This window comes from Phascolarctos cinereus, unplaced genomic scaffold (assembly GCF_003287225.1).
Source record: "Phascolarctos cinereus isolate Bilbo 61053 unplaced genomic scaffold, phaCin_HiC Scaffold_4;HRSCAF=312, whole genome shotgun sequence".
Taxonomy (NCBI): Eukaryota; Metazoa; Chordata; class Mammalia; order Diprotodontia; family Phascolarctidae; genus Phascolarctos; species Phascolarctos cinereus.
In genome coordinates, this window is record NW_027555847.1 from 82,803,228 (window position 1) to 82,824,788 (window position 21,561).

General features: G+C 38.2%; 1 protein-coding gene across 28 annotated transcripts in view; it reads left to right on the plus strand.

Moving 5' to 3' along the window:
* The window catches only part of PBRM1 (polybromo 1), a 120,456-nt gene that overhangs the window by 66,768 nt on the left and 32,127 nt on the right, over nucleotides 1-21,561 (plus strand). For all 28 annotated transcript variants that reach the window (XM_020971512.2, XM_078152315.1, XM_078152320.1 and 25 more), the window contains 2 exons: nucleotides 3,574-4,216; nucleotides 11,090-11,301. In XM_020971512.2, coding sequence (XP_020827171.1) covers nucleotides 3,574-4,216; nucleotides 11,090-11,301 — 855 coding nt within the window. The remainder of the gene's footprint in view (nucleotides 1-3,573; nucleotides 4,217-11,089; nucleotides 11,302-21,561) is intronic.

A 21,561-nucleotide genomic window follows, 5' to 3' on the forward strand; every position in this document is an offset into this window, starting at 1 on the left:
ATGGGGGGCTTTTGGCCCTCTCCACTCACACACCCACATGTCTGGTCCCCACATGTCTGTCTTCTGTCCATTCACACTCAGGTACTTCGTGTGTGTCCCTGCCCCCTGCATGTTGCCCATCCTCTCCTGTGTCCATTTACAGTTTCCATGTGTTTTCCTCCCATGTGTTCTTCCTCTTAGTTCTAGCCCCAGCCCTGTGTTCCTCTTCCTGTGCTCACTTCTCTGTCCCCAGCCCCACATGTCCTTGAACTGTGTGCCAGCCCCTCCCTCCAACGTCATGCAGCCCCCTTCCTACTTTCTTTCTTCCCTCCCTTCCCCACATCTGTGGGGAAATTCACATTATGTAAATGCACATTATATAAAAATCACTTGACATAGAGGTCTGCAGAACAGACCACTTACATAAAGCGAGAACTGTCTGTTAGAATAGCCATCACATAGAAGAGGGATTGGGGGCAGATTTAGGTTTCTACAACCACCAACTCCCAAACAGGCAGACATAAAAGGGCTCTCTTGGGAGGTAAAGGGTTCACCACCTGTGAAAGTCTTCAAACAGAAGACTGGAAGACTACTTCTTGGCTGTATTATGAGGTGGTCATTGCTCAGGGAAAGCTTTGACTAGTTTGTTTTTAAAATCTGTCCAGCTCTGAGCTTCTGTGATTTGGAATTAACTGAGAAATAGTTGTCTCATTGGAGCATTGCTTACTCAGTTCGTTCAACAAACATCTATACCAAGAACTTACTATTCTAGGCACTGGGGATACAAAAACGAAAGATGAACTAGCCCCTGCCCCTGAGGCTGAGGCGTTCACTTCTCTGGGGGTGTGGAGAGACATACACTGTGTAGAGAGAATTACAGAGGAGGGTTCCAGGAAGACCCCTGCAGGAGGTGGTGCTCACTGAAACAGCTTTGAGGGATGGACATTGCAGGTGGCGAGGACCGCCTTGTGCAGAAACACTGAGACCGCAGGCCAAAGTCACTCGATCAGCATGTGAAGAGAAGGAAGGTGAAATGATGGGAAAGGAAGCTGGAACAGCTGGCCAGAAAGTATTTGAATGTAATGTTAGAGACAATGAGCCAGTGAAGATTTTTGAGTAGGGTCAGGGACATGTTTTAGGAAAATTATTTTAGCAACAGTGTAAAGGATGGGTTGAGAGAGGGGAACTGGAAGCAAGGGTGCTGTGGGGATGGAGAGAATGGGATGGATTTAAATTGTACAGGTAGAAGACTTAGAGCGGGGCAAGGATCAAGGGTGACTCCAAGGCTGCACACTTGGGTAATTTGAAGGATGGGGGTGGGGAGGACAGGGAGCAGGAAGGACTGGAAGGAAATAGAAATATAATTTGGGAAATGTTGAGTTTGAGTTGCCTATGGAACATCTAGCATTGAGGTAGAAATGCACAGCAGGAAGATGGTAATGTGAAATTGAATTGCAATTCAAGATAACAGATTAATTCTGTTATTGTTTTCTTAGCTGAAATTCTCTGTGGTAAGGGAGTAGGATTCACTGGGAAGTGACAGAAGTATTTAAAAGCGGGGGCGGGGGAAGGTGTCAATAAAACATCTGTTTTTTAAAAGGATGAAAAATTTAAATTAAACTAATTTATTATTAAATGCTTTTATTTTAATTTAAAAAGAAAGGAGAGATTAAGGCCCAGGAAAGAGCCTTAGGTAATAGCACCACTCTTAAGGGGCAGGAATAGGATAATGACCCAGCAAAAAAGATCTCTTATTGTAGGAAAATATTAAGAACAAAAGATGCTTTCAGTTATCAAGTAATGTAGCAGAATAATACTGTGTCAAATGTTTCTGATCACTATGTTTGAGTGATGGGGGGGTTTTTAAGCCCGGTACTTTTATAATTTAAAAACTGAAAAATATCAGGTGAAGAAAATCTCCAAACATTATTTTATGATACCCTTATGTAGCCTAAAGATATATTTTTGCCCAGACTTAAAAACACATATAACCAATATGTGTTCACTGGGCAGCTAATTAACACAATGAATAGAGCACAGGACTTAGCCGGGAAGACCCGAGTTCAAATCCCACCTTAGATACTAGCTGTTCGGTCCTGATCAAGTCATTTAACCTCTCTATGTTTCAGTTTCCTCATATGTAAAATTGGAATGGTAGTAATAGCATCTACTTCAAAAGGTTATAGAATATATGTAAAACTCTTTACAAACCCTAAAGCACTATATCAGGGCTAGCTGATTTTCGTGTGGTTTCACCGTAAAACTACTTTTAAAAATCCACTGCTTAATGAGTCATCAGTCAACATATTGTTTTTAAAAAAGCCGTTGTGCTTTTAACTGAACCTGAAAAGTAATCGGTTTGAAATTCTGATCAACTATGGTAGAGATTCAGTGTCAAAATTTCTAGCCATTTATTAATTGTCCTACTGAGCTTTATATCTAGAATTCCCTTTATAAAAGTATTAAATCTTTAACTTATATTGAGGTTAAAGTTATTACCTAGATATTGTAATAGAACCCAGAGAATGAGTGCTTTTTAATTTTTTTGGCAGTACTTTACAAAGACTTCATTTGTAATAAACTTCTGTTCCTAATTGAGTGGATTTTAATCTATGGAAGAGTTAGTAAGTAGTGAAGCATTACAAATTAAAATGTTTAAATCAAGGAAATCAAAGTCCAGAGGAAGAGCTACGATGGTAATATGAATGCATTATTGTGTGGCACCTCTCTGACGATCTCGGGTCACTGATCAATCTGATCTCATCTCTAGCTTGTTAATAGGCTTAGGACAGGTGGATGGGAGGAGGAATTACTCTTAATTTTGGTGGTGAGAAAATTGGCATTTTGAGAGGAAAAAGAACTAATCTGTAAGTAAACCAGTGAGTCAAGATTGAAATTCTGAATAGAGTTCCATTTTCATATGGTCAGTTCTCTGTCCACACTCCTCCTGCCTTTCTTGAACTTTGTAAGAGTTGTCAGAGGGTTCCTGGACCTTCAGTAGTATGGCAGCTAACACTGACCATTATCATATATATATATTCTTCTCATAGAAGGAGGAGGTTCCATCCTAGCAGCTTAATCTTTCTTTTAATTGATAATTTTCTGCAGCAAAACCATTTAGGAAAGTAATTCCCAACCTTTTTGACTGAGCATCCCTTTTTTACATCAAAGAAGTTCATTAATCCCTATATATTTGTAGTTGTACGATTAGTATAAATAGTATAAAAATACTTAATGACAGAAAGCTACTCTGAATTCAGTAAAGCTTTTAAATGAATTTGTATCTTTCTAATCCCATTAGCATCTATATATAACATTGCATATATTGCAGTACCTTTAGCCCATAGAGCTATTTTGGTTTATTTGTGGATTTGCATATGGATTCTTGAACTCCTTGCAGTAACCACAAGGTTGGGAACCACTAATATAGGACATATGTATTCATAAAAGATAGAATTCAGAATAATCATATTTGTCCCTAGATTATCTAGCCTATCTTTACTTGGATGCTTGAGCCACAGGAGGAGAAGAGTAGGCTGTGGGAGAAATGGAAATATTTTATTGCTCCTATAACTTTTGAAACTATTTTTTTAGGTAGAAAGAGTGGCATTTCTCCTAAAAAGTCAAAATACATGACTCCAATGCAACAGAAACTAAATGAAGTATATGAAGCAGTGAAGAACTACACAGATAAGCGGGGCCGCCGGCTCAGCGCCATCTTCCTGAGACTCCCCTCCAGGTCAGAGCTGCCAGACTACTATCTCACCATCAAAAAGCCTGTGGACATGGAAAAGATCAGAAGCCACATGATGGCTAACAAGTACCAAGACATCGACTCCATGGTTGAAGACTTTGTCATGATGTTTAATAATGCTTGCACATATAATGAGCCCGAATCCCTGATTTACAAAGATGCCTTAGTCCTGCATAAGGTCTTGCTTGAAACTCGAAGAGACATAGAAGGAGATGAGGACTCTCATGTTCCTAATGTGACGCTACTTATCCAGGAGCTTATCCACAATCTTTTTGTGTCTGTAATGAGCCATCAGGACGATGAGGGAAGGTGCTACAGTGACTCCTTAGCTGAAATCCCTTCTGTGGATCCTAGTTTCCCAAACAAACCCCCTCTGACTTTTGACATAATTAGGAAGAATGTTGAAAATAATCGCTATCGCAGGCTGGACTTATTTCAAGAACAGATGTTTGACGTGCTGGAAAGGGCAAGAAGAATGAATCGGTAAGTTAGACTATTTCCTTTGGAAGACAAATAAGTTTTATTTGGAGGTTAACAAAATGATCTGCATTTTGTGCAACTTCGTTTCACATTATTCAGAGTATAAGAGAGTTCCATCACTGACATCTGATGATCTGATGGAGGGATTCTGTTCTGAAACTCCAATTTTAAAATCTGGAGGGCAATTGTAATTTGTCAGGGAAAAGAGAGAGTGAACAGATGAAATTAATACTAGAAAGGACAATTAAAAATCAGAAGACAAGCATTAAGGAGAAACATTTATGTGGGAGCTAAAATAAAACCATTTTATAAAATATCTTTTAAAAATTCACCAGATACAAATCCAAGAATATATTCCATAGATTGTATTAATTAAATGCAACCAATTGAAAAGGATGTATTAAATGACTGCTATTTGGCAGGCACTATTTTGGGCACTGGAAATATACGTACAAAGAATAAAGAAGTTTTTGCTTTTAGTGAGCTTACATTCTAATGGAGACAACAAGGACTTATAAAATATATGCAGCATAAATGTAAAGCTAATAAATACACATATACACAGGGTGGTTGGGGGGGAGGGGCCCCCTAGCCGTTGGAGGAATCAGGAAAGGCTTCATACAGAAAATATTGCTTAAGCTACATTTTAAAGGAAGAGAACTCTGAGGTCTAAGTAAGGAGGCATGAGGGGTTGCTTTGGGTAAGAAACAGAGACAAGGCCAGTTGGTCCAGATCACTGAGTGTGGGAGGCAGAGTAATGTCCAATCAGTCTGGAAAGAAAGACTAGATCTGTAGGGCTTTAAAAGTTAACAGTATAAGAATATATCATAAGCTTTAATGCCATGTTCTCTAAAAATTAGACCAAAATTAGTGGTCTTTTCCACTTTAAAGGAGTTTTCTTCAGATTTTTAAAGAGCTGAGTTTAGTGTAATTCATACTGACATGAGTTAATTAAATGAAGCAATAAATATAAGACTTAAGGATCTTTTAGAGATCATTACCAAATATTTCCAGTGTCTAGAGGCTATGTGGTATATCAGAAAACCTAAATTTTAATCCAAGTCCTTCTTCTAACTAGCTGTGTAACCTTGGGCAAGTCCCTTATCCAGCTGGGTCTCACAGCTCTGAGCATCTGTGAGTCATGAATTGAAATGTTACTCAGACTTGTAAGAAGTCAGGAAGAAGAACTAATACTTTGGATCTTAAAAGATGTCTTCTGTCTAAGAAGAAGTTCTTAACTTCTCTTGTGTTACAGAGGCTTCTTTGGTGGGCTAATCTGTTGAAACCCATTCTAAGAATAATGCTTTTAAATGCATAATATAAAATAAAAAATACAAAGGACACCAATTGTATTGAAATACAGTTATTAAAATGTTTTTAAAACAAGTTCACAGACCTCAGATTAGGAGCCTTGGTCTAGTATGAGGGGCCAGTAAAATGAAATTTGACAGGGATAAATGTGAAGTACTTCAGTTGTTTTTTTTAATCAGCTGCATAAATACCAGATGAAAGAGGTAGAGCTAGATAAAGTGTTTGGCATTTGAGTTTCTGGTACCATGGAAAGAGCATTGGACTTAGAGTCACAAAGCCTTGGGTCTGAATCCTTTTTGTGATATCTACTAGCTGTCTAATAATAGGCAAGCCCCTTAACCTTCTCTGCATTTAAGTTTCCTCCTGCATAAAATGGAGGTAATACCCACGTCACTTTCCTCAGCAGGTTATTTTGAAGCTCAAGTGAGATAATGTCTATAAAGTGCTTTGGAAACATTCAGGTACTCCACGTGATAGGTATCAGTGTCATCATCACAACAGCAGTAGGACATGACAGCCAGAAAAGCTGGCATGTTCTTAGGAATTGGTAGGGACCTCAGAGGCTGTCTTGGTCAAACCTGCCCAAGCCACCTCTCAACAGCATCCCCCACAAGTGCTGCTCCAGTAGGGGAGAACCCACCAGCTTCTAAAGCAGCCTCTTCAGTGGTGGATCCTGAGATCACCAGATCGTTTTTTTTTTCATGTAAACTCATGTCTATTCATGCCACATCAAGTCTTTCTTGTATAGTTGATTTTTTTTTAACCCAAGTGTGGACTTGACATTTAAGTTAAAGGACTTACCCAAAGTCACACAGCTAATAAGAGAGCCAAGAGTCAGATCTAGGACTTAGGACTCTCAGTTGAAGATCCTTTCATGTATTCCACGTGGCTTCTCAGCATGCTTGGGGTGGGGGGGGGGAAGATACTTGGTAAAGAGCTAAAGCGGAGATTCTTAACCTTTTTGGAGGTCATAGACCCTTTGGGCAGTCAATCTGATAAAAATATGTGGCTCTCTTTTCTGAATAATGATTTTAAATGCATAAAAGAAAATACATGAGTTAAAAAGGAAACTTATTACATTGAAATATAGTTAACAAAATTTTTTTAAAAAAAGTTCACAGACCCTAATTTAGGAAACCCTGAGTTAAAGGGTACTTAAATATTGTATTTATTGCTTTCTTTGGATAATGGGCTGTTATGTAGAAAAGGGAATGAACTTCCAAAAATAGAATTGGCTGTCTACTAAAAGTGGTGGTGGTGGTGGTGGTGGTGGTGGTAATAATAGCTAGCATTTATATAGCACTGTAAGGTTTTCAGAGCACTTTATAAATATTTTCTCATTTTGTCCTGACAATAACCCTGGGAGTTGGGTGCTGTTATCCTCATTTATATATGAGGGATTTGAGGCAGACAGAGGTTAAGTGACTTGTCCAGGTCTCGGGTAGGATTTAAATTCCTGTCTTCCTGAGTCCAAGTCCAGGGCTGTCTAGAGAGATAAAGTTTGTCCTTGAAGCGAAGCACCGATTTGTGCTCGTTGTAAAGGGGATTTCTTTTCAGGTGTGCCTTGGGCTCAATACCCTCTGGATCATTTAGAGGCACCTCCAGAGACTGAGTTTCCTTTATATCTGTGAATGATGCAGTCATTTATGGAGATAACCTGCTGCTTTTAGCACTTCATAGGAAATACCCCCTTGCTGATAGTTTTATTACGTTAGGTTTGTGGTCAGAGTTTGCTGGTTGTTGTTTTGGAGAGAGGTTGTCATCCTAGACTTTTGATTTCATCAACATAGGGAACTTCCTCCACTGATACAGCTCTGCCATTTGTCTGAAATTTACACTTGTAGAGATCTGCCTGGGGCACTGAGAGGAAGAATGACATGCCTGCTAATAAATAGCTAGCGTGTATCAGGCAGGATTTGAACGCCGGGTCTTTCTGACTTCAAGGTTCACCCTCTACTATGTTGTGCTGCCTCTATGTTATTTACGTAGATTGAAAACCTTGACATATGGGTTAGAACTAGAAGGAGCTTTAAAAATCATCTAGTACAAGGGTTCTTATTTGAGGTCCATGAGCTCCCCTTTATGGATAGATTTCAGGTTGTCCATGAACTCTCATAAATTTGATTTTTTCTAATGTTTTGATAACCACATTTCAATATAATTAGTTTTGCTTGTAATCTTATTTTGTTTTATGTGTTAGGCAGCTAGATGGTGCAGTGGATAGAGCACAAGACCTGGAGTAAGGAGGACCAAAGTTTAGCAGATAGCTATGTGACCCTGGGCAAGTCACTTAACCTCTGTCTGCCTCAGTGTTCTCATCTTGTTTCTTTTTTGTTTTGTTTTGTTTTTGTTTTTGCTAGGTAATGGGATTAAGTGACTTGCCCAGGGTCACAGAGCTAGTAAGTGTTATGTGTCTGAGGCTGGATTTGAACTCAGGTCCTCCTGAATCCAGGGCCGGTGCTCTGTGTACTGTGCCACCTAGCTGCCCCAGTGTTCTCATCTTAAAATGGGAAATAATAATAACCCCTAACTTTCAGGGTTGTTGTGAAGATAAAATGAGATATTTGTAAAGTACTTTGCAAACTTTAAAGCACTATGTAAATGCTAGTTATTATTATTATTATTATCATTATTATTTTTAAAAAAAACATTCTAAGAAGGGATCTATAGACTTTACTAAATTGCCAAGGAGTTAAAAGGAAAATTAGGAACCCCTGATCTAATCCAACTCATATATTTTTCAGGCAAAGAAACTGAAGCTCAGATCTCCTGCTATGACAAAATTGTTAGTAGTCACAGATGTCAGAAATTCCTGTCCCCAATTTCAAGTGTCCTCCCCCAATAGATTTCAGTGGCTTACTGAGTGGTTTCCGGATTAGTTGCTGCTAGCAAGTTCTTTCAGAGACTGCTTGCACTTAGACACACAGACCATCGTTTGTCTTCTTTGCATCTCCTAAATCATCACCTGGAGGAAGCTACCTTGTCTTGTTCGGTGATATTCTCATTGCAGAAAGTTTGGTTACAGCTCCATTGAGTCCAAAATTGTGCAATAATGACATAACGGTTTTTAAGGAGATGAAATCCACGGACTGTGCATGAATCTAGTAAAACTAGAACACATACTTCAGTTGGGAAAAAGGAAAAGAGGGAATCACGTCCATCATTTGGTGCAGTATTAGAAGAATCATTATAAATGCATAGTTTGGCAAGATCTTCACACAAGTAGCATCTGAGAAGCACTATGGGCTTCCATAGATCTGAGGCACCCTTTTTAGCTAGTTGTTTTTATCATGGTTCATCTTCCTTATTGCTCACCAAGGAGCTGGTGAATTCTTCCTCTCCCACTCTCCATGATTTCATCCCAGCCCCTGACAGTGACTGCACACAGCAGATGTTCCCTAGATGTCTGTTGGGCAGGCAGGGGAATGATTGAGAACTCAGTAAAGGAGCTTAGTGGTTCAATTTGAATGTGAATTTAGTAGAACAAAAGATTTGAAAAGATTACCAATGTAGGTGACTCAAAATAAAGCATTTGGCCCTCTGCATTTCATTATATTGGCAGAGGAAATACTTGAATAAGTTGTTGAATGGTAGCAGTCCGTAAAAGTACAAGGGTGGCTCGTAGAGGGAAATCTTCATTACTTTCCAGGAAAATGTCTGGTGTTTTCTACTTGATTTATAGTTTCAAACACTTGGCCACTTTCCACCTTCATCTGCTGGCATTGCTTCAGGATAAGTGTTCTGTCCTGCTTGCTTTTAGACCTGTGTAATACACAGAAAGTCAGGGACAAGGGAAGTATAGCAAGGACCCTGAAAAGTTCATCATTTCTTCAGATCATCTGCTTCCTTTGAAAAGATTTCCCACAAATTAGCCAGAATGCTTGCCTCAGAATAGAATCAGGTCTTTTATTTTTACCTTTTTATTTCACCTTTCCCTTCAATATGAGAAAAACAACCATTTCCCACAGAAAGCTAACTCACTGTTCACTCACTTTCTTTTAAATGTTAATTTGTCGATTACCTGGTGCCATTTATGCCAAGAAAGCCTCTTTACCACCCCCACACACAAGAGCTCTTCTATTAAGAGTTAACAGCCTGTCTGGAGATGTAGTCACTGAATATACAATTAGCTTTTAACTTAAAATTACAAACTATTTACTTGCAGTTATCCATTTGATGTTTTCAATAACTAGATTTCAGAATACTCAAAACATACATCAAAGTTGAATTTGGCATTCATGTGTACCCATAACACTTTTCCTGGAAAATATGGCTCTCATTTCTGAGAGTGATCTACTTCTGTACCCAAAAAGGATTGTGTTTAGGTATCTTTCAAGCGAAACCTCATCAAGTTCTTTACCATACTCTTCTGTTTGTTCCTAAGAAAACAGTTTGTTTCAAGTGGTAGCTTAGTAGTAGCTTTATTGTTTGAATTCCTCTCATTAGAGGCACTTATGGCTTAACCGTGTTGCATACATTGCTGCTGTCCTTGTCCCAGGAACAGCACTGTCATAGCTAATAAAAACAAGCATCTCCTTCCCCTTTCTAGCTCCTCTCCCAGCTCCTCTCATGATGACATGGAGACACAGAAGTATCCTTTCCTCATATCTTGACAAAATGATTCTATAATTACATAATAGAATATTTGACTGACAAACTAGCATTTTGGATAATTTTCAGTCTCTGAGATTCAAAGTTATTTATATTTATATCAGCCACCTCATTTCTGTATAAGAAAACTGATGCCCCAAAAAGTTTAGCAAACTGCTAGAGGTCACGTGGTAGCATAGTGTTGAAAAGGACTTTGAGTCAAGACACCTAGGTGTGAATCAGGCCTGACATTTTATTGGTGATATGACCCTTGACTTTTCTGAGACTTAGTTTCCACTCGCATCCTCCCAGTTGTCCAGAAATTGTTTTTTCTCAACAACAATGAAACTAAAGTGAAAACTGATATTTGGGAATAAAATTGATGTTAATGGCTTTTTTAAAAAAAGTTATTTGACTGTTGTCAGAACCCCTTCTGATTCTTTGTGTTATAACTCAGATTTTTGAATATTCACTTTGTATCCCACTAGCCCACATAGCCAATAAAGAGTCAAAGAGCCTATGCTAGCCACCCATAAGAATTATATAAAATCTAGCAGTATATATCCTATGTAACAAGCATTTAGATGCTAGTTTTGGTGCATTTGGATGTACCAAAAGCCCCTTCAACCCTTATAACAAAACCTCATAATAATGAAAACATATGATTTCCCCTTGAGTATTTGAATTTGAACACTCCTTTCAATTTGAGAAGCCATTGGTCTGTTTGTTGGACATATGCCATATGTGATATGAAATGAACAGACCATATTACAAATAGTAGTTAAACTGGTAAGAGTCAGTTTTTTTTAGCAGTACTTTAGAAATGTATCCACATTATTTCCCTGTACCTGAATTGTATTCAGTATCACTGAAAACAAACGCTCGTTTTAATGCTATTTGGCGTGTATGAGAAGAGATAGGAAAGGAAGAGTAATGACAATAATTCAACTGAAAATATACCCTGTGTCCTTCCAGGACGGATTCAGAAATATACGAAGATGCAGTAGAACTTCAACAATTCTTTATTAAAATCCGTGACGAGCTCTGCAAAAACGGAGAAATCCTTCTCTCACCAGCACTCAGTTATACAACAAAGCATCTCCATAATGATGTGGAGAAAGAGAAAAAGGAAAAGTTACCAAAAGAAATAGAAGAAGATAAACTAAAACGGGAAGAAGAAAAGAGAGGTGAGTTGTTGGGGGTTTTTTTATGACCAAGAAGTGTAGTGCTGATTTTGTAGTTAAATCCCTCTATTTACAAGGATCCTGAGTTTGTAAATGAAGAATCATAATTTAAGATATGTCTCCTACAACAGAGGTCATTAAGAGGAACTATATGTCCTCATCATCACTGTGGGGTATTTTCATAGGGCTTAAAAGGCTTAGAAGTCTAGGTACAGAATAGCAGATAAAGGTATCTTCTCTGTCTGTAAGAAACAGGATGATAAAAGTTCACAAGAGTACTTAGAACTTCTTAGTATTGTGGACTGACAAGCAATTAAGAATCTGACTAGGGCTACGAAGCATTTACACACTCTTTCTTCTTCATCAGGTTTCCTCATCTACAAAATGGGGTAATAATAGTACCTTACAGAGTTATGAAGATCAAATGAGTCAACATGTTAGGGGTTTTCAAGCCTAAAGAACTATGTAAATGCCATTGTTTATCATCATCATCATTATTATCATTACTGTTATTTAGGGAAAGGGAATTTCATTGCTGTGGGTGTTCTATACATTGTCACAGATCATACTTCTGCAACTTTGTAGAATGTCTTAAAGAGTTGCTTTGGCCAAAAAATGCATCCCTCTATGGCCAACCTCTGTGAATTTAAGCTGATTCCCAGATGACGAACAGTTCAATATTGAGAGCCTTTTCAGCTTGGCATAGAGTCCTCCAGAGCTTGTGTTCCACTAAAGTCATTTTTGCCAGGGTCAACTCCATAGCACAGTGAGGCATCAGGGAAGGACTTTAGCAAAGGCAATCTACAGCTAATTTTGGAAAAGTTGATTTGTCATTCATTAGTTAAATTATCTTCATGGCTGCCACCTACAGTGTTCTCACACAGACTACATGTAACCAGGTCATCATGTCAGTTTTAGAACTGGAAAGAGTTTTGAGTTCATCTAGTTCAACCTCTTCATTTTACAGGACCCTTGAGACCCAGAGGGGCCAAAACAACTTGCCCTGTGAGTGCCATAGCTGGGATTTGAACCCAGGCCCCCTGACTCCACACGCAGTTCTTCTTCTTCTACACTATACTTCCTACTGAGTTGCATAGTTTAAATTAAGTTGAGCATATTTTTCATTGAGAAATTATTTAATGCTACCAAAAAAGAGATCCTTAAAATTATCCTGAATGTTTGTGTTGATTATTATTGCTTACAGAAGAATTTTAAGATAACACATGTCCAGAGCTAGTTGATCTTCAGTCATTTGGCAGGTCTTCACTCCTGCATTATCTTTAAATTGGAAATGAATCATTCTTTTGAGTAGCTTACATAACACATTATCTAGAAAAGGCATCTTTGTTTTCACACTGGCCTCTTCAATTATTTTTGGCCAAGTGTGAGAAATCTTTTGTTAGTAAATTCCATCGGTAGATCCAGAAGGAACACAAGATGGTTCTTCACAGGATTCATCAACAGTAACTGTTGTGGAGTTGGAATGGATAGGTTGTCTGATGGAATGGTGAGCTCTTTTTTAAAAACCAAATATTTGGAAGTATGGCAGACTTTCTTGTATACCTTAAAATAAGTCAGTGTATAATTTAGTCATGAATGAGTTTGGTTTAAGAGAAGTGCTGTGGATTTTTTGTTTGTTTTTATTTTATGAAAAGGCTGTATCCTTGCTCACAAGAAATTCAACAGATGCATAGATAATTATAATGCATGTCAATCAACAGGCATTTATTAAGGGCGTGTTATGTGCTAGGCACTGTGTTAAGTGGTACAGATATAAAGAAAGGCGAAAAAAAGGTCTCTTCTCTCAGTTACTCTGTAGTATAATGGGGAGACAATATGCAAACAACTATGTATGAACAAGCTATATACAGGATCAATTGGAAATAACCAGCAGAGAAAAAACTAGAATTAAGGGGGATCAGGAAATGCCTTCTCTAGAAGTTACCATTTTAGCTGAGATTTGAAGGAAGCCAGGGAAGTCAGGAGGTAGAAATGAGGAGGGAGAGAATTCCAAGCATGGAGGACAGCTAGTAAAAAGACAAAGAGTTGGAAGATGGAATGTCTTCATGGAACAGCAAGGAAGCCAGTGTCACTGGAATGCGACACCAAGGATTTTATATTTGATCCTGCAACTGATAAGGAGTCGCTAGAGTTTCTCGAATAGGGAGGGACATGATCGGACCCCTACTTTAGAAAGATCAGTTTGACAATTGAGTGGAGGGTAGGCTGGAGTAGTGAAAGACTTGAGTCAGGGAGACCAACCAAAAGTTTATTATGATAGTCCAAGTAGAGGGAGATTAAGGACCTGCACCAGTAAGGTGCCAGTGTCAGAGGAGAGAAGGCAGAATATACAAGAAATCAAGAGATGCTACAAAGGTCAAATCAACAGGCCTTGACAACAAGTTAGATTGGGAGTGGGAGGGAATGGGCGTGAAAGAGATTAAGAAGTTGAAGATGACACTTAGGTTGGTGGCTGGATGATTGGGAGCATGGTTGTACCCTGAATAGTAATAGGGAAGTTTGGAATGGAGGAATGTTGGGGGGGGAAGATAAGGAGTTCAGTTTAGAGATTCAAGTTTAGAGGTTAGGGCTGGTTAAGTAGATTTGAGAATCATCATCATAGCGATGATAATTGAATTCATGGGATTGATGATATCATCAAATGAAATAGTATAGAAGAAGAGAAGAGGGCCCAGGACAGAACCATGGGGAACATTCACCATTAGTGGGTTTAACATAGACAAGGATCTAGCAAAGGACATTGAGAAGAAGCAGTCAGACAGGTAGAAAAACCAGGATAGAGCAATATTACAAAAACCTAGAGAGAAGAAAGTATCAGAGAGAAAAGAGTGCTACCATGTCAAAGGTTAAAAGGTCAGGAAGGATGAGCATTGAAAAAAGTCCTTTAGATTTGGCAATTTAAGAAATAATGGTAACTTTGGGGATAGCAGTTCCCAAAATGATGAGGTCAGAAGCAGAGCTGTAGAGAGTTAAAAAGATAATGAGAGGAAAGGAAATGGAGGTACCTATTGTAGAAAGCCTTCTCAAGAAATTTTGCTATGAAAGGGAAGGAGCACATAGGACAATCAAGAAGACATGGGTATGTTTTTAGGCAAATAGGGAAGCAAACAGTTAACGGGGGTGATTGAAGATCACAGTGTAGGAATAAGGGGGGTAATCTGCTGGAGAAGATGAGATGGAATGTGATCACTTGAGCACATAGAGAGGTTTGTCTTGGCAAGAAGAGCCATATCTTCAATGAGACATGGGTAAAGGTAGAGAAAATTATAGAAGGCATCTGAGTGATGCGAGATGATAAGGGAGAAAGCTGTCCCTGAATGGCCTCACTTTTTTCAGTGAAATATATGTGAGTCAAGGTCCTTAGCTGAGAGGTGGAAAGAATTGGAAGCTGTATGAAGTTTGAGGAGGGATTAAAAGCCACTATAACGAGTGGGGTAGTGAATCATTTAGGGAGGTGTAAAAGGATTACTCTGAAATCATGAGGACCCAGTTAAGATTATGTAACATAAAGTTGTAGCAGACCAGGTAGCACAGTTTTGTGATTTTTCTCCTTTAAAAAACGTTTTTAAGATCTAAAAGAACAGAACATTACTAAATATGGAGATCAAAGAAGGCTTCTTATAGGCCTTTGAGTTGGGCTTTTAAAAGTGAAAGAAAGTGAAAGAGAAGCGAAGAAACATACAGAGAATGACAGCAACAGCCTATATAAAGACAATACTAAAAGGCAATAAATATCAAATCAATTTATAGGACAGTTTGGGAATCATGAATGAAAAAGCATTTATTGATCCAGGGGTTCCCAACCTTTTTTCTTCACCCTGCTCTTTTGGTTTCAGTTAAACTATTACTATGAGAAATAAGAGATTAATTTTTCATAAAGAAAACTTTTATTTAGTACATAAAATTTTTTAGTTTCTTAATTTTATTAGATGTTTATCAGAACCGTCAAATTAATTTGAGACCCTTGATTTTGTTTCTTGGCAACTAACAGTTTTGGTCTCAGTATAGTTATTGAAAAAGCCACATATCATGTTGAGCTGCCTCTTTAAGAATGAGACAGAAAATTCTAATTCACAAAGATAAGTAATTATAAACGGAATTGTGAGCATGTGTAGTAAGAATGAAATGTGCTTCTTCAAGGTTATGCCAAAAATTTTGTGACTCTATTGATGGGAAATCACTTTAGAGTTTCAGGTCATTGCAGAAATCAGTTGATCTTTTATTGGGTCACTGTCACTGATTTTTTTCCCCCCTGGCTTAATAGTAAAAGATCTTTGTATCCAAAACCCATCTTGGTTTTCATTTGGTTCAGTCAGAAGGAATTAGTCCATCAGTAGTCTTTCAGATTATGCAGATGTGTTATTGTGCTCCCTCACTTTCCTACTCATGCCCTTCTTCTTCACAGTCCAATTTTTTCCACTAACCCTACTACTTTTTAATATTTCAGTAGAGTAATATAGTTATTTGCTAAATAGTCCCCATATTTCTTTGACAGGCTTCCATTAGCCCTTGAAGATAGTCATACACTAGGTTGGGAAACCCTGTGTTAAGTGCTTACTTTGTTACGTGCCAAACATTGTGCTAAGCTCTGGGAATACAAATAAAAAAGCAAAAACAGTCTCTTCCTTCAAGCAACTTACATTCTGATAGGAGGAAGCAACCATTTCCAAGATATAGGAGAAATTGGTTTCTAATATAAACACATAAGACCAATTCTCCTTCTATCATCCCTGCTGTCTCACTAATCTCAGACTTTCCATATCTTCTGGTTGCATTCTGTGCTGCAAAAGATCTCTGCAAGAATATAAAATAAATCCATATAAATCATCAGCATTTCTATACAATGCCAACAAAAGCCAAAAGGAAGAGATAGAAAGAAATTCCATTTAAAATAACTGCAGACAGTATAAAATGCCTGAGAATCTACCTGCCAGCATACACACTGGAACTAGAGGAACACAGTTACAAAACACTTTTCAACACAAATAAATGCATCTGAACAATTGGAGAAATATTCATTGCTCATAGGTAGGCCAAACCACTATGGCCATACCTTGGAGATATTGCAGGTTTGGTCCCAGACCACTGCAGTAAAGCAAATTTCACAATAAAATGAGTCATGTGAATTTTTTAATTTCCCAGTGCACATAAAAGTTATGTTTATACTATAACCTTTTTAAGTGTGCCATAGTATCATGTCTTAAAAAAACACACATACCTTAACTAAAAAATAACGTTATTGCTAAAGAAATGCTAACCATCATTTGAGCCTTTAGTGAGTTATAATCTTTTTGCTTGCCTCAGTGTTGATGGCTGCTGACTGATCAGGGTGGTGGTTGCTGAAGGCTGGCGTGGCTGTGGCAATTTCTTAAAATAAGACAACAATGAAGTTTGCTACATCAGTTGATTCTTCCTTTCAGGAAAGATTTCTCTGTGCATGTGATGCTATTTGATAACATTTTGCCCACAGTAGAGCTTCTTTCAAAATTGGAGTCATTTGTCTCAAACCCTGTTGCTGCTTTCTCAGCTAAATTTATGTAACATTCTTCAATATTATTTTGTCTGAAGAAATAGGAAGGCTGGAGGAGAGGGTGAAAGATGGAGGAATGGCCAGTCAGTGGGGCAGTCAGAACACACAATATTTATCAATTAAGTTCGCCTCTTATGTGAGCGTGGTTTGTGGTGCCCCAAAAAAATTACAATAGTAACATCAAAGATCACTGATCAGAGATAAGATGTAATAATAATGAAAAGGTTTGAAATATTGCAAAAATTATCAAAATATGACAGAGACAGTGCGAGCACATGCTGTTGGAAAAATGGCACCGATAGACTTGCTCAACATAGGGTTGCCACAAGCTTCAATCTATTTAAAAAAAAAAAAGCAGTATCTGCAAAGCACAGTAAAATAAGGTATGCCTGCATAAAAGTGAAGGAAAAGGGGCAGCTAGGTGGCACAGTGGATGGAGCTCCAGCCTTAGAGTCAGGAGGACCTGAGTTCAAATCTGACCTCAGACACTTGACACTTTACTGTGTGACCCTGGGCAAGTCACTTAAAAAAGCAAAATAATTAAAAGTGAAGGAAGACAGCCTATCAATATCAGATCTCAAGTTACACTATAAAACAGTAATCATCAAAACAGGCTGGTACTGGATAAGAAACAGTGGTTGATCAGTGGAATAGATTAGGGTACTTAATGTTGTTTACTCGTTTCAGTCATGTCTGACTGTGACCCCACCTGGGATTTTCTTGGCAGTGGTCTGCCATTTCCTTCTCCAGTAGATCCATTTTGTCAAGCAGTCAGAAGTTGAGTGACTTGCCCAGGGTCACACACAAGAAGTATCTAAGACTGGATTTGAACTCAGGTCTTCCTGTCTCCAGGCCCAGTGGTCTATGCATTGTGTCACCAGCTACTTCTTTTAAGGTACACAATACACAGTAAATGACCACAGTAACCTAGTGTTCGATAAACTCAAAGATTCAGGCTTTGGGGGCAGGGACTCATTATTCAACAGAAACTTCTAGGAAAACTGGAAAATAATATGGTAGAAACTAGGCATAGACTAACACAGGTGGGGTACCTGCAACTTCGAGGCCACATGTGGCCCTCTACATCCTCAGGTGCAGCCCTTTGACTGAATCTAAACTTCACAGAACAAATCCCCTTAATAAAAGGATTTGTTCTGTAGAACTTGGACTTGGTCAAAAGGCCACATTCAGAAGGCCACATATGGCCTCAAGGCTGCAGGTTCCCCACCCCTGGACTAACATCTCATACCATATACCAAGATATGCTAAAAATGAGTACGTGATTTAGACGTCAAGGGTGATATAAGCAAATTAGGGAAGCATGGAAAAATCTACAGATAAGGGAAGATTTTATGACCAAAGGAGATAGAGAGGATCATGGTAGGTAAAATGGGTAATTTTGATTATATTAAACCAATCCAGCCAAAATTAGAAAGAAACCAGGAAGCTGGGGGGGGGCGAGGAACTTTACAGCGAGTTTCTCTGATAAAGGTCTCATTTCTCAAATAAATAGAGAACTGAGCCCAAATTTATAAAAATAAGAGCCATTTATTTCCTGGTTGATAAATGGTTTGAAGGATATGAACAGTTTTCAGAAGAAATCAAAGCTATCAATGGTTATATGAAAAATATTCTAAAGCATTAATAAGTAGAGAATTACAAATTAAAACAACTCTGAGGTACCAACTCATAGCTATCAGATTGGCTAACATGACAGAAGAGGAAAATGACAAATGCTGGAAGGAATGTGGAAAAATAGGTACACTAATGCACTGTGAACTGGTCCAACCATTCTGGAAAACAATTTGGAATTCTGCCCAAAGGGCTATAGAACTGCATATACTCCTTGACCCAGCAATACCACTAGTGGGTCTGTGTCTCAAAGAGATTAAAGAAAAAAGAAAATTATCCATATGTGCAGAAATATTTATAGCAGCTCTTTTTTGTGGTGGCAAAGAATTGGAAACTAAGGGAATGCCCATCAGTTGGGGAATGGCCAAACAAGTTGGATATATGTTTGTGATGCAATACTATTGCATTGTAAGAAGTAATAAAGGGGATGACTTCAGAAAAATGTGGGAAGACTTATGGACTGATGCAGAGTAAAATAAGTGGAACCACGAGAACAATCTACATAACAGAGGTATTGTGATAATGATCAATTGTGAAAGACTTAGCTACTGTGATCAATATAATGATCTACACACTTCCAAAGTAATCATGATGAAAAATACTGCCCACCTCCAAGAGAAAACTGATGAACTCTTGAATGTGGATTGAAGTATTTTTTTCATTTTCTTTATTTTTCTTGCCTTTTTTTTGGCCACATGACTGATGTGGAAATGTTTTACATGACTTCCTATGTATAATGAGTATTGTTTCTTGCATTCTCAATGGGTGGAGAAGGGAGGGTGAGAAATTGGAACTGAAATTTTTTTTTTAATTTTATTAATTTATTTTGATTTATCAACAATCACTTCCATATGCTTTTGAGTTGAAAATTTTTCTCCCCCTTCCTCCCCCCCCACCCTCCCCAAGATGGCACACAATCTGATATAGGCTTTACATTTACATACCCATTAAACATATTTTCACATTAGTGAAGTTGTAAGTAAAAATTAAAACCAGTAGGAGGAACCATCAGAAAGATGAAACAAAACTCAACAGAAGGTAAAAATAAGTGATAACGATTCAATTTCCATAGATCTTTCTTTGGATGTGGACAGCATTTTCCATCCCGAGGCCTCTGGAGATGTCTTAGATCCTTGTAATGCTGAGAAGGGTTCAGTTTAACAATATTAGTCATCACATAATGTGGCTGTTATTGTGTACAAAGTCCTCTTGGTTCTGCTCACTTAACTCAGCATCAGACCATATAAGTCTTTCCAGGTTTTTCTGAAGTCAGCCTGTTCACCCATTTCTTATAGCACAGTAGTATTCCATTACATTCATATACCACAACTTGCTCAGCCATTCCCCAATTGGTGGGCATCCTCTCAATTTCCAATTCTTTGCCACCACAAAAAGAGCAGCTATGAATATTTTTGTACATGTGGGTCCTTTTCCCATTTGTTTGATCTCTTTGAGATATAGCCCTAGAAGTGCTATTGCTGGATCAAAGGGTATGCACATTTTTGTAGCCCTTTGGGCATAGTGGAACTGAAATTTTTTAAATTTAAAAATAAAAAGATCTTAGCATGAGAGTGAAGGAATAGAAGAAAAGGGGCAGGACACATATCTAAGTTTGAAATAGAGTGCAACCATACCACTGCTAGGTCTGCATTCAAAAAGAGATTGAAAAAAAAAGGAAAAGGACCTATATGTACGTAAATAATTATAGCAGCTCTTTTCTGGTGGCAAAGAATTGGAAATTGAGGGGATATCCATCAAGTGGGGATAGCTGAACAAATTGTGATGAAATAGTAGCGTGCTATAAAAAAATGATGAGCTGGATGCTCTCAGAAAAACCTGGAAAGACTAACGTGAGCTGATGCAAGCAAAATGTATTGTGTACAAAGTAACGGCAATATTATAAGATTGTCAGCTGTTCTCAGCAATATGTGATGCAAGACACCTCTAAAGGACTTAATGATGAAAAATGCTGTCCATCCTCCAAGAAGAAACTGATGGTGTCTGAATACAGATTGAAGTATACTTTTTTACTTACTTTATTTTTCTTGAGGGTTTGTTTTGTTGTTTTTCTTTATTATTTTTTTTTGGTCTGTGTTTTCTTTTACAACATGATTGATATGGAAATATGTTTTGCATAACTATAACATGTATAACCTATACTGAATTGCTTGCCTTCTCAATGGGAGTAGGGGGGGAGGAAGGGGAGAATTTGAAACTCAAAAGTTTTTAAAATAAATGTTTTAAAAATTGTATTTACATGTAATTGAGGAAAAATAAAATACTAGATTTTTTTTAATTGAAGGAGAAAAAAAAGAGAAATAGAGTATAACCTATATACCCCAACCCCTCTCCTGCTCCTCTCCTCCTTGTAGAGAAGGGAGATCCAAACTCCAAAGGATAAAAATCAGCCCGGGTTGCAGTAGCATCAGTCTAGCAGTACTCTAGTACTCTGTTCTGCTGGGACAGAGACCCAAGAAACAGAAAGAACAGGCCAGGACACCACTGAGTTGGAAGGTTGGGGATGCAGTGGGGAGGAGAAGAGTATGCTCTACCAAGTGGCACTCTACTAAGCTCGAGGGAAATAGCCCAGCTTCCAAGTGGGGCCAGATCTGTCCATCCAAAAGTCATGGAGCAGTGATCTATGCTTATGAACCATGAATTGCTCAGCATGAGAGGAAGGTGAGACCCTTTGAGATCCAGCCCCCAGGGAAATTTGTCCCCAGAGGGGACAGAGTCAGAAAATGAACAATAAGGAAAAATAAGGTGGGGGGGGGACTGAAATTACCAAAGATCTCACAGGAAAGAAAACTCAGAGACCTTCAGCATAAATAGATAAATCAATAGGGAAAACATTAACAGAGAAAGGAAAGAAGGAAAAACATTAGGAGCAGAAGGAAATTTGGATTTCAGGTCTCATAAACAAGTTCAAGCATCTAAGGATAAATACCACAGAAGAAAGGGAAACAATTCAATACTTGATGGGACAGACAATCCTGTGGAATATGAGTTGAAAATGAAACCACAACTTGCTGTTCCTGAGTGATTTAAAAGAGAAATGAGTATTGTGAGAGCCGAATTTA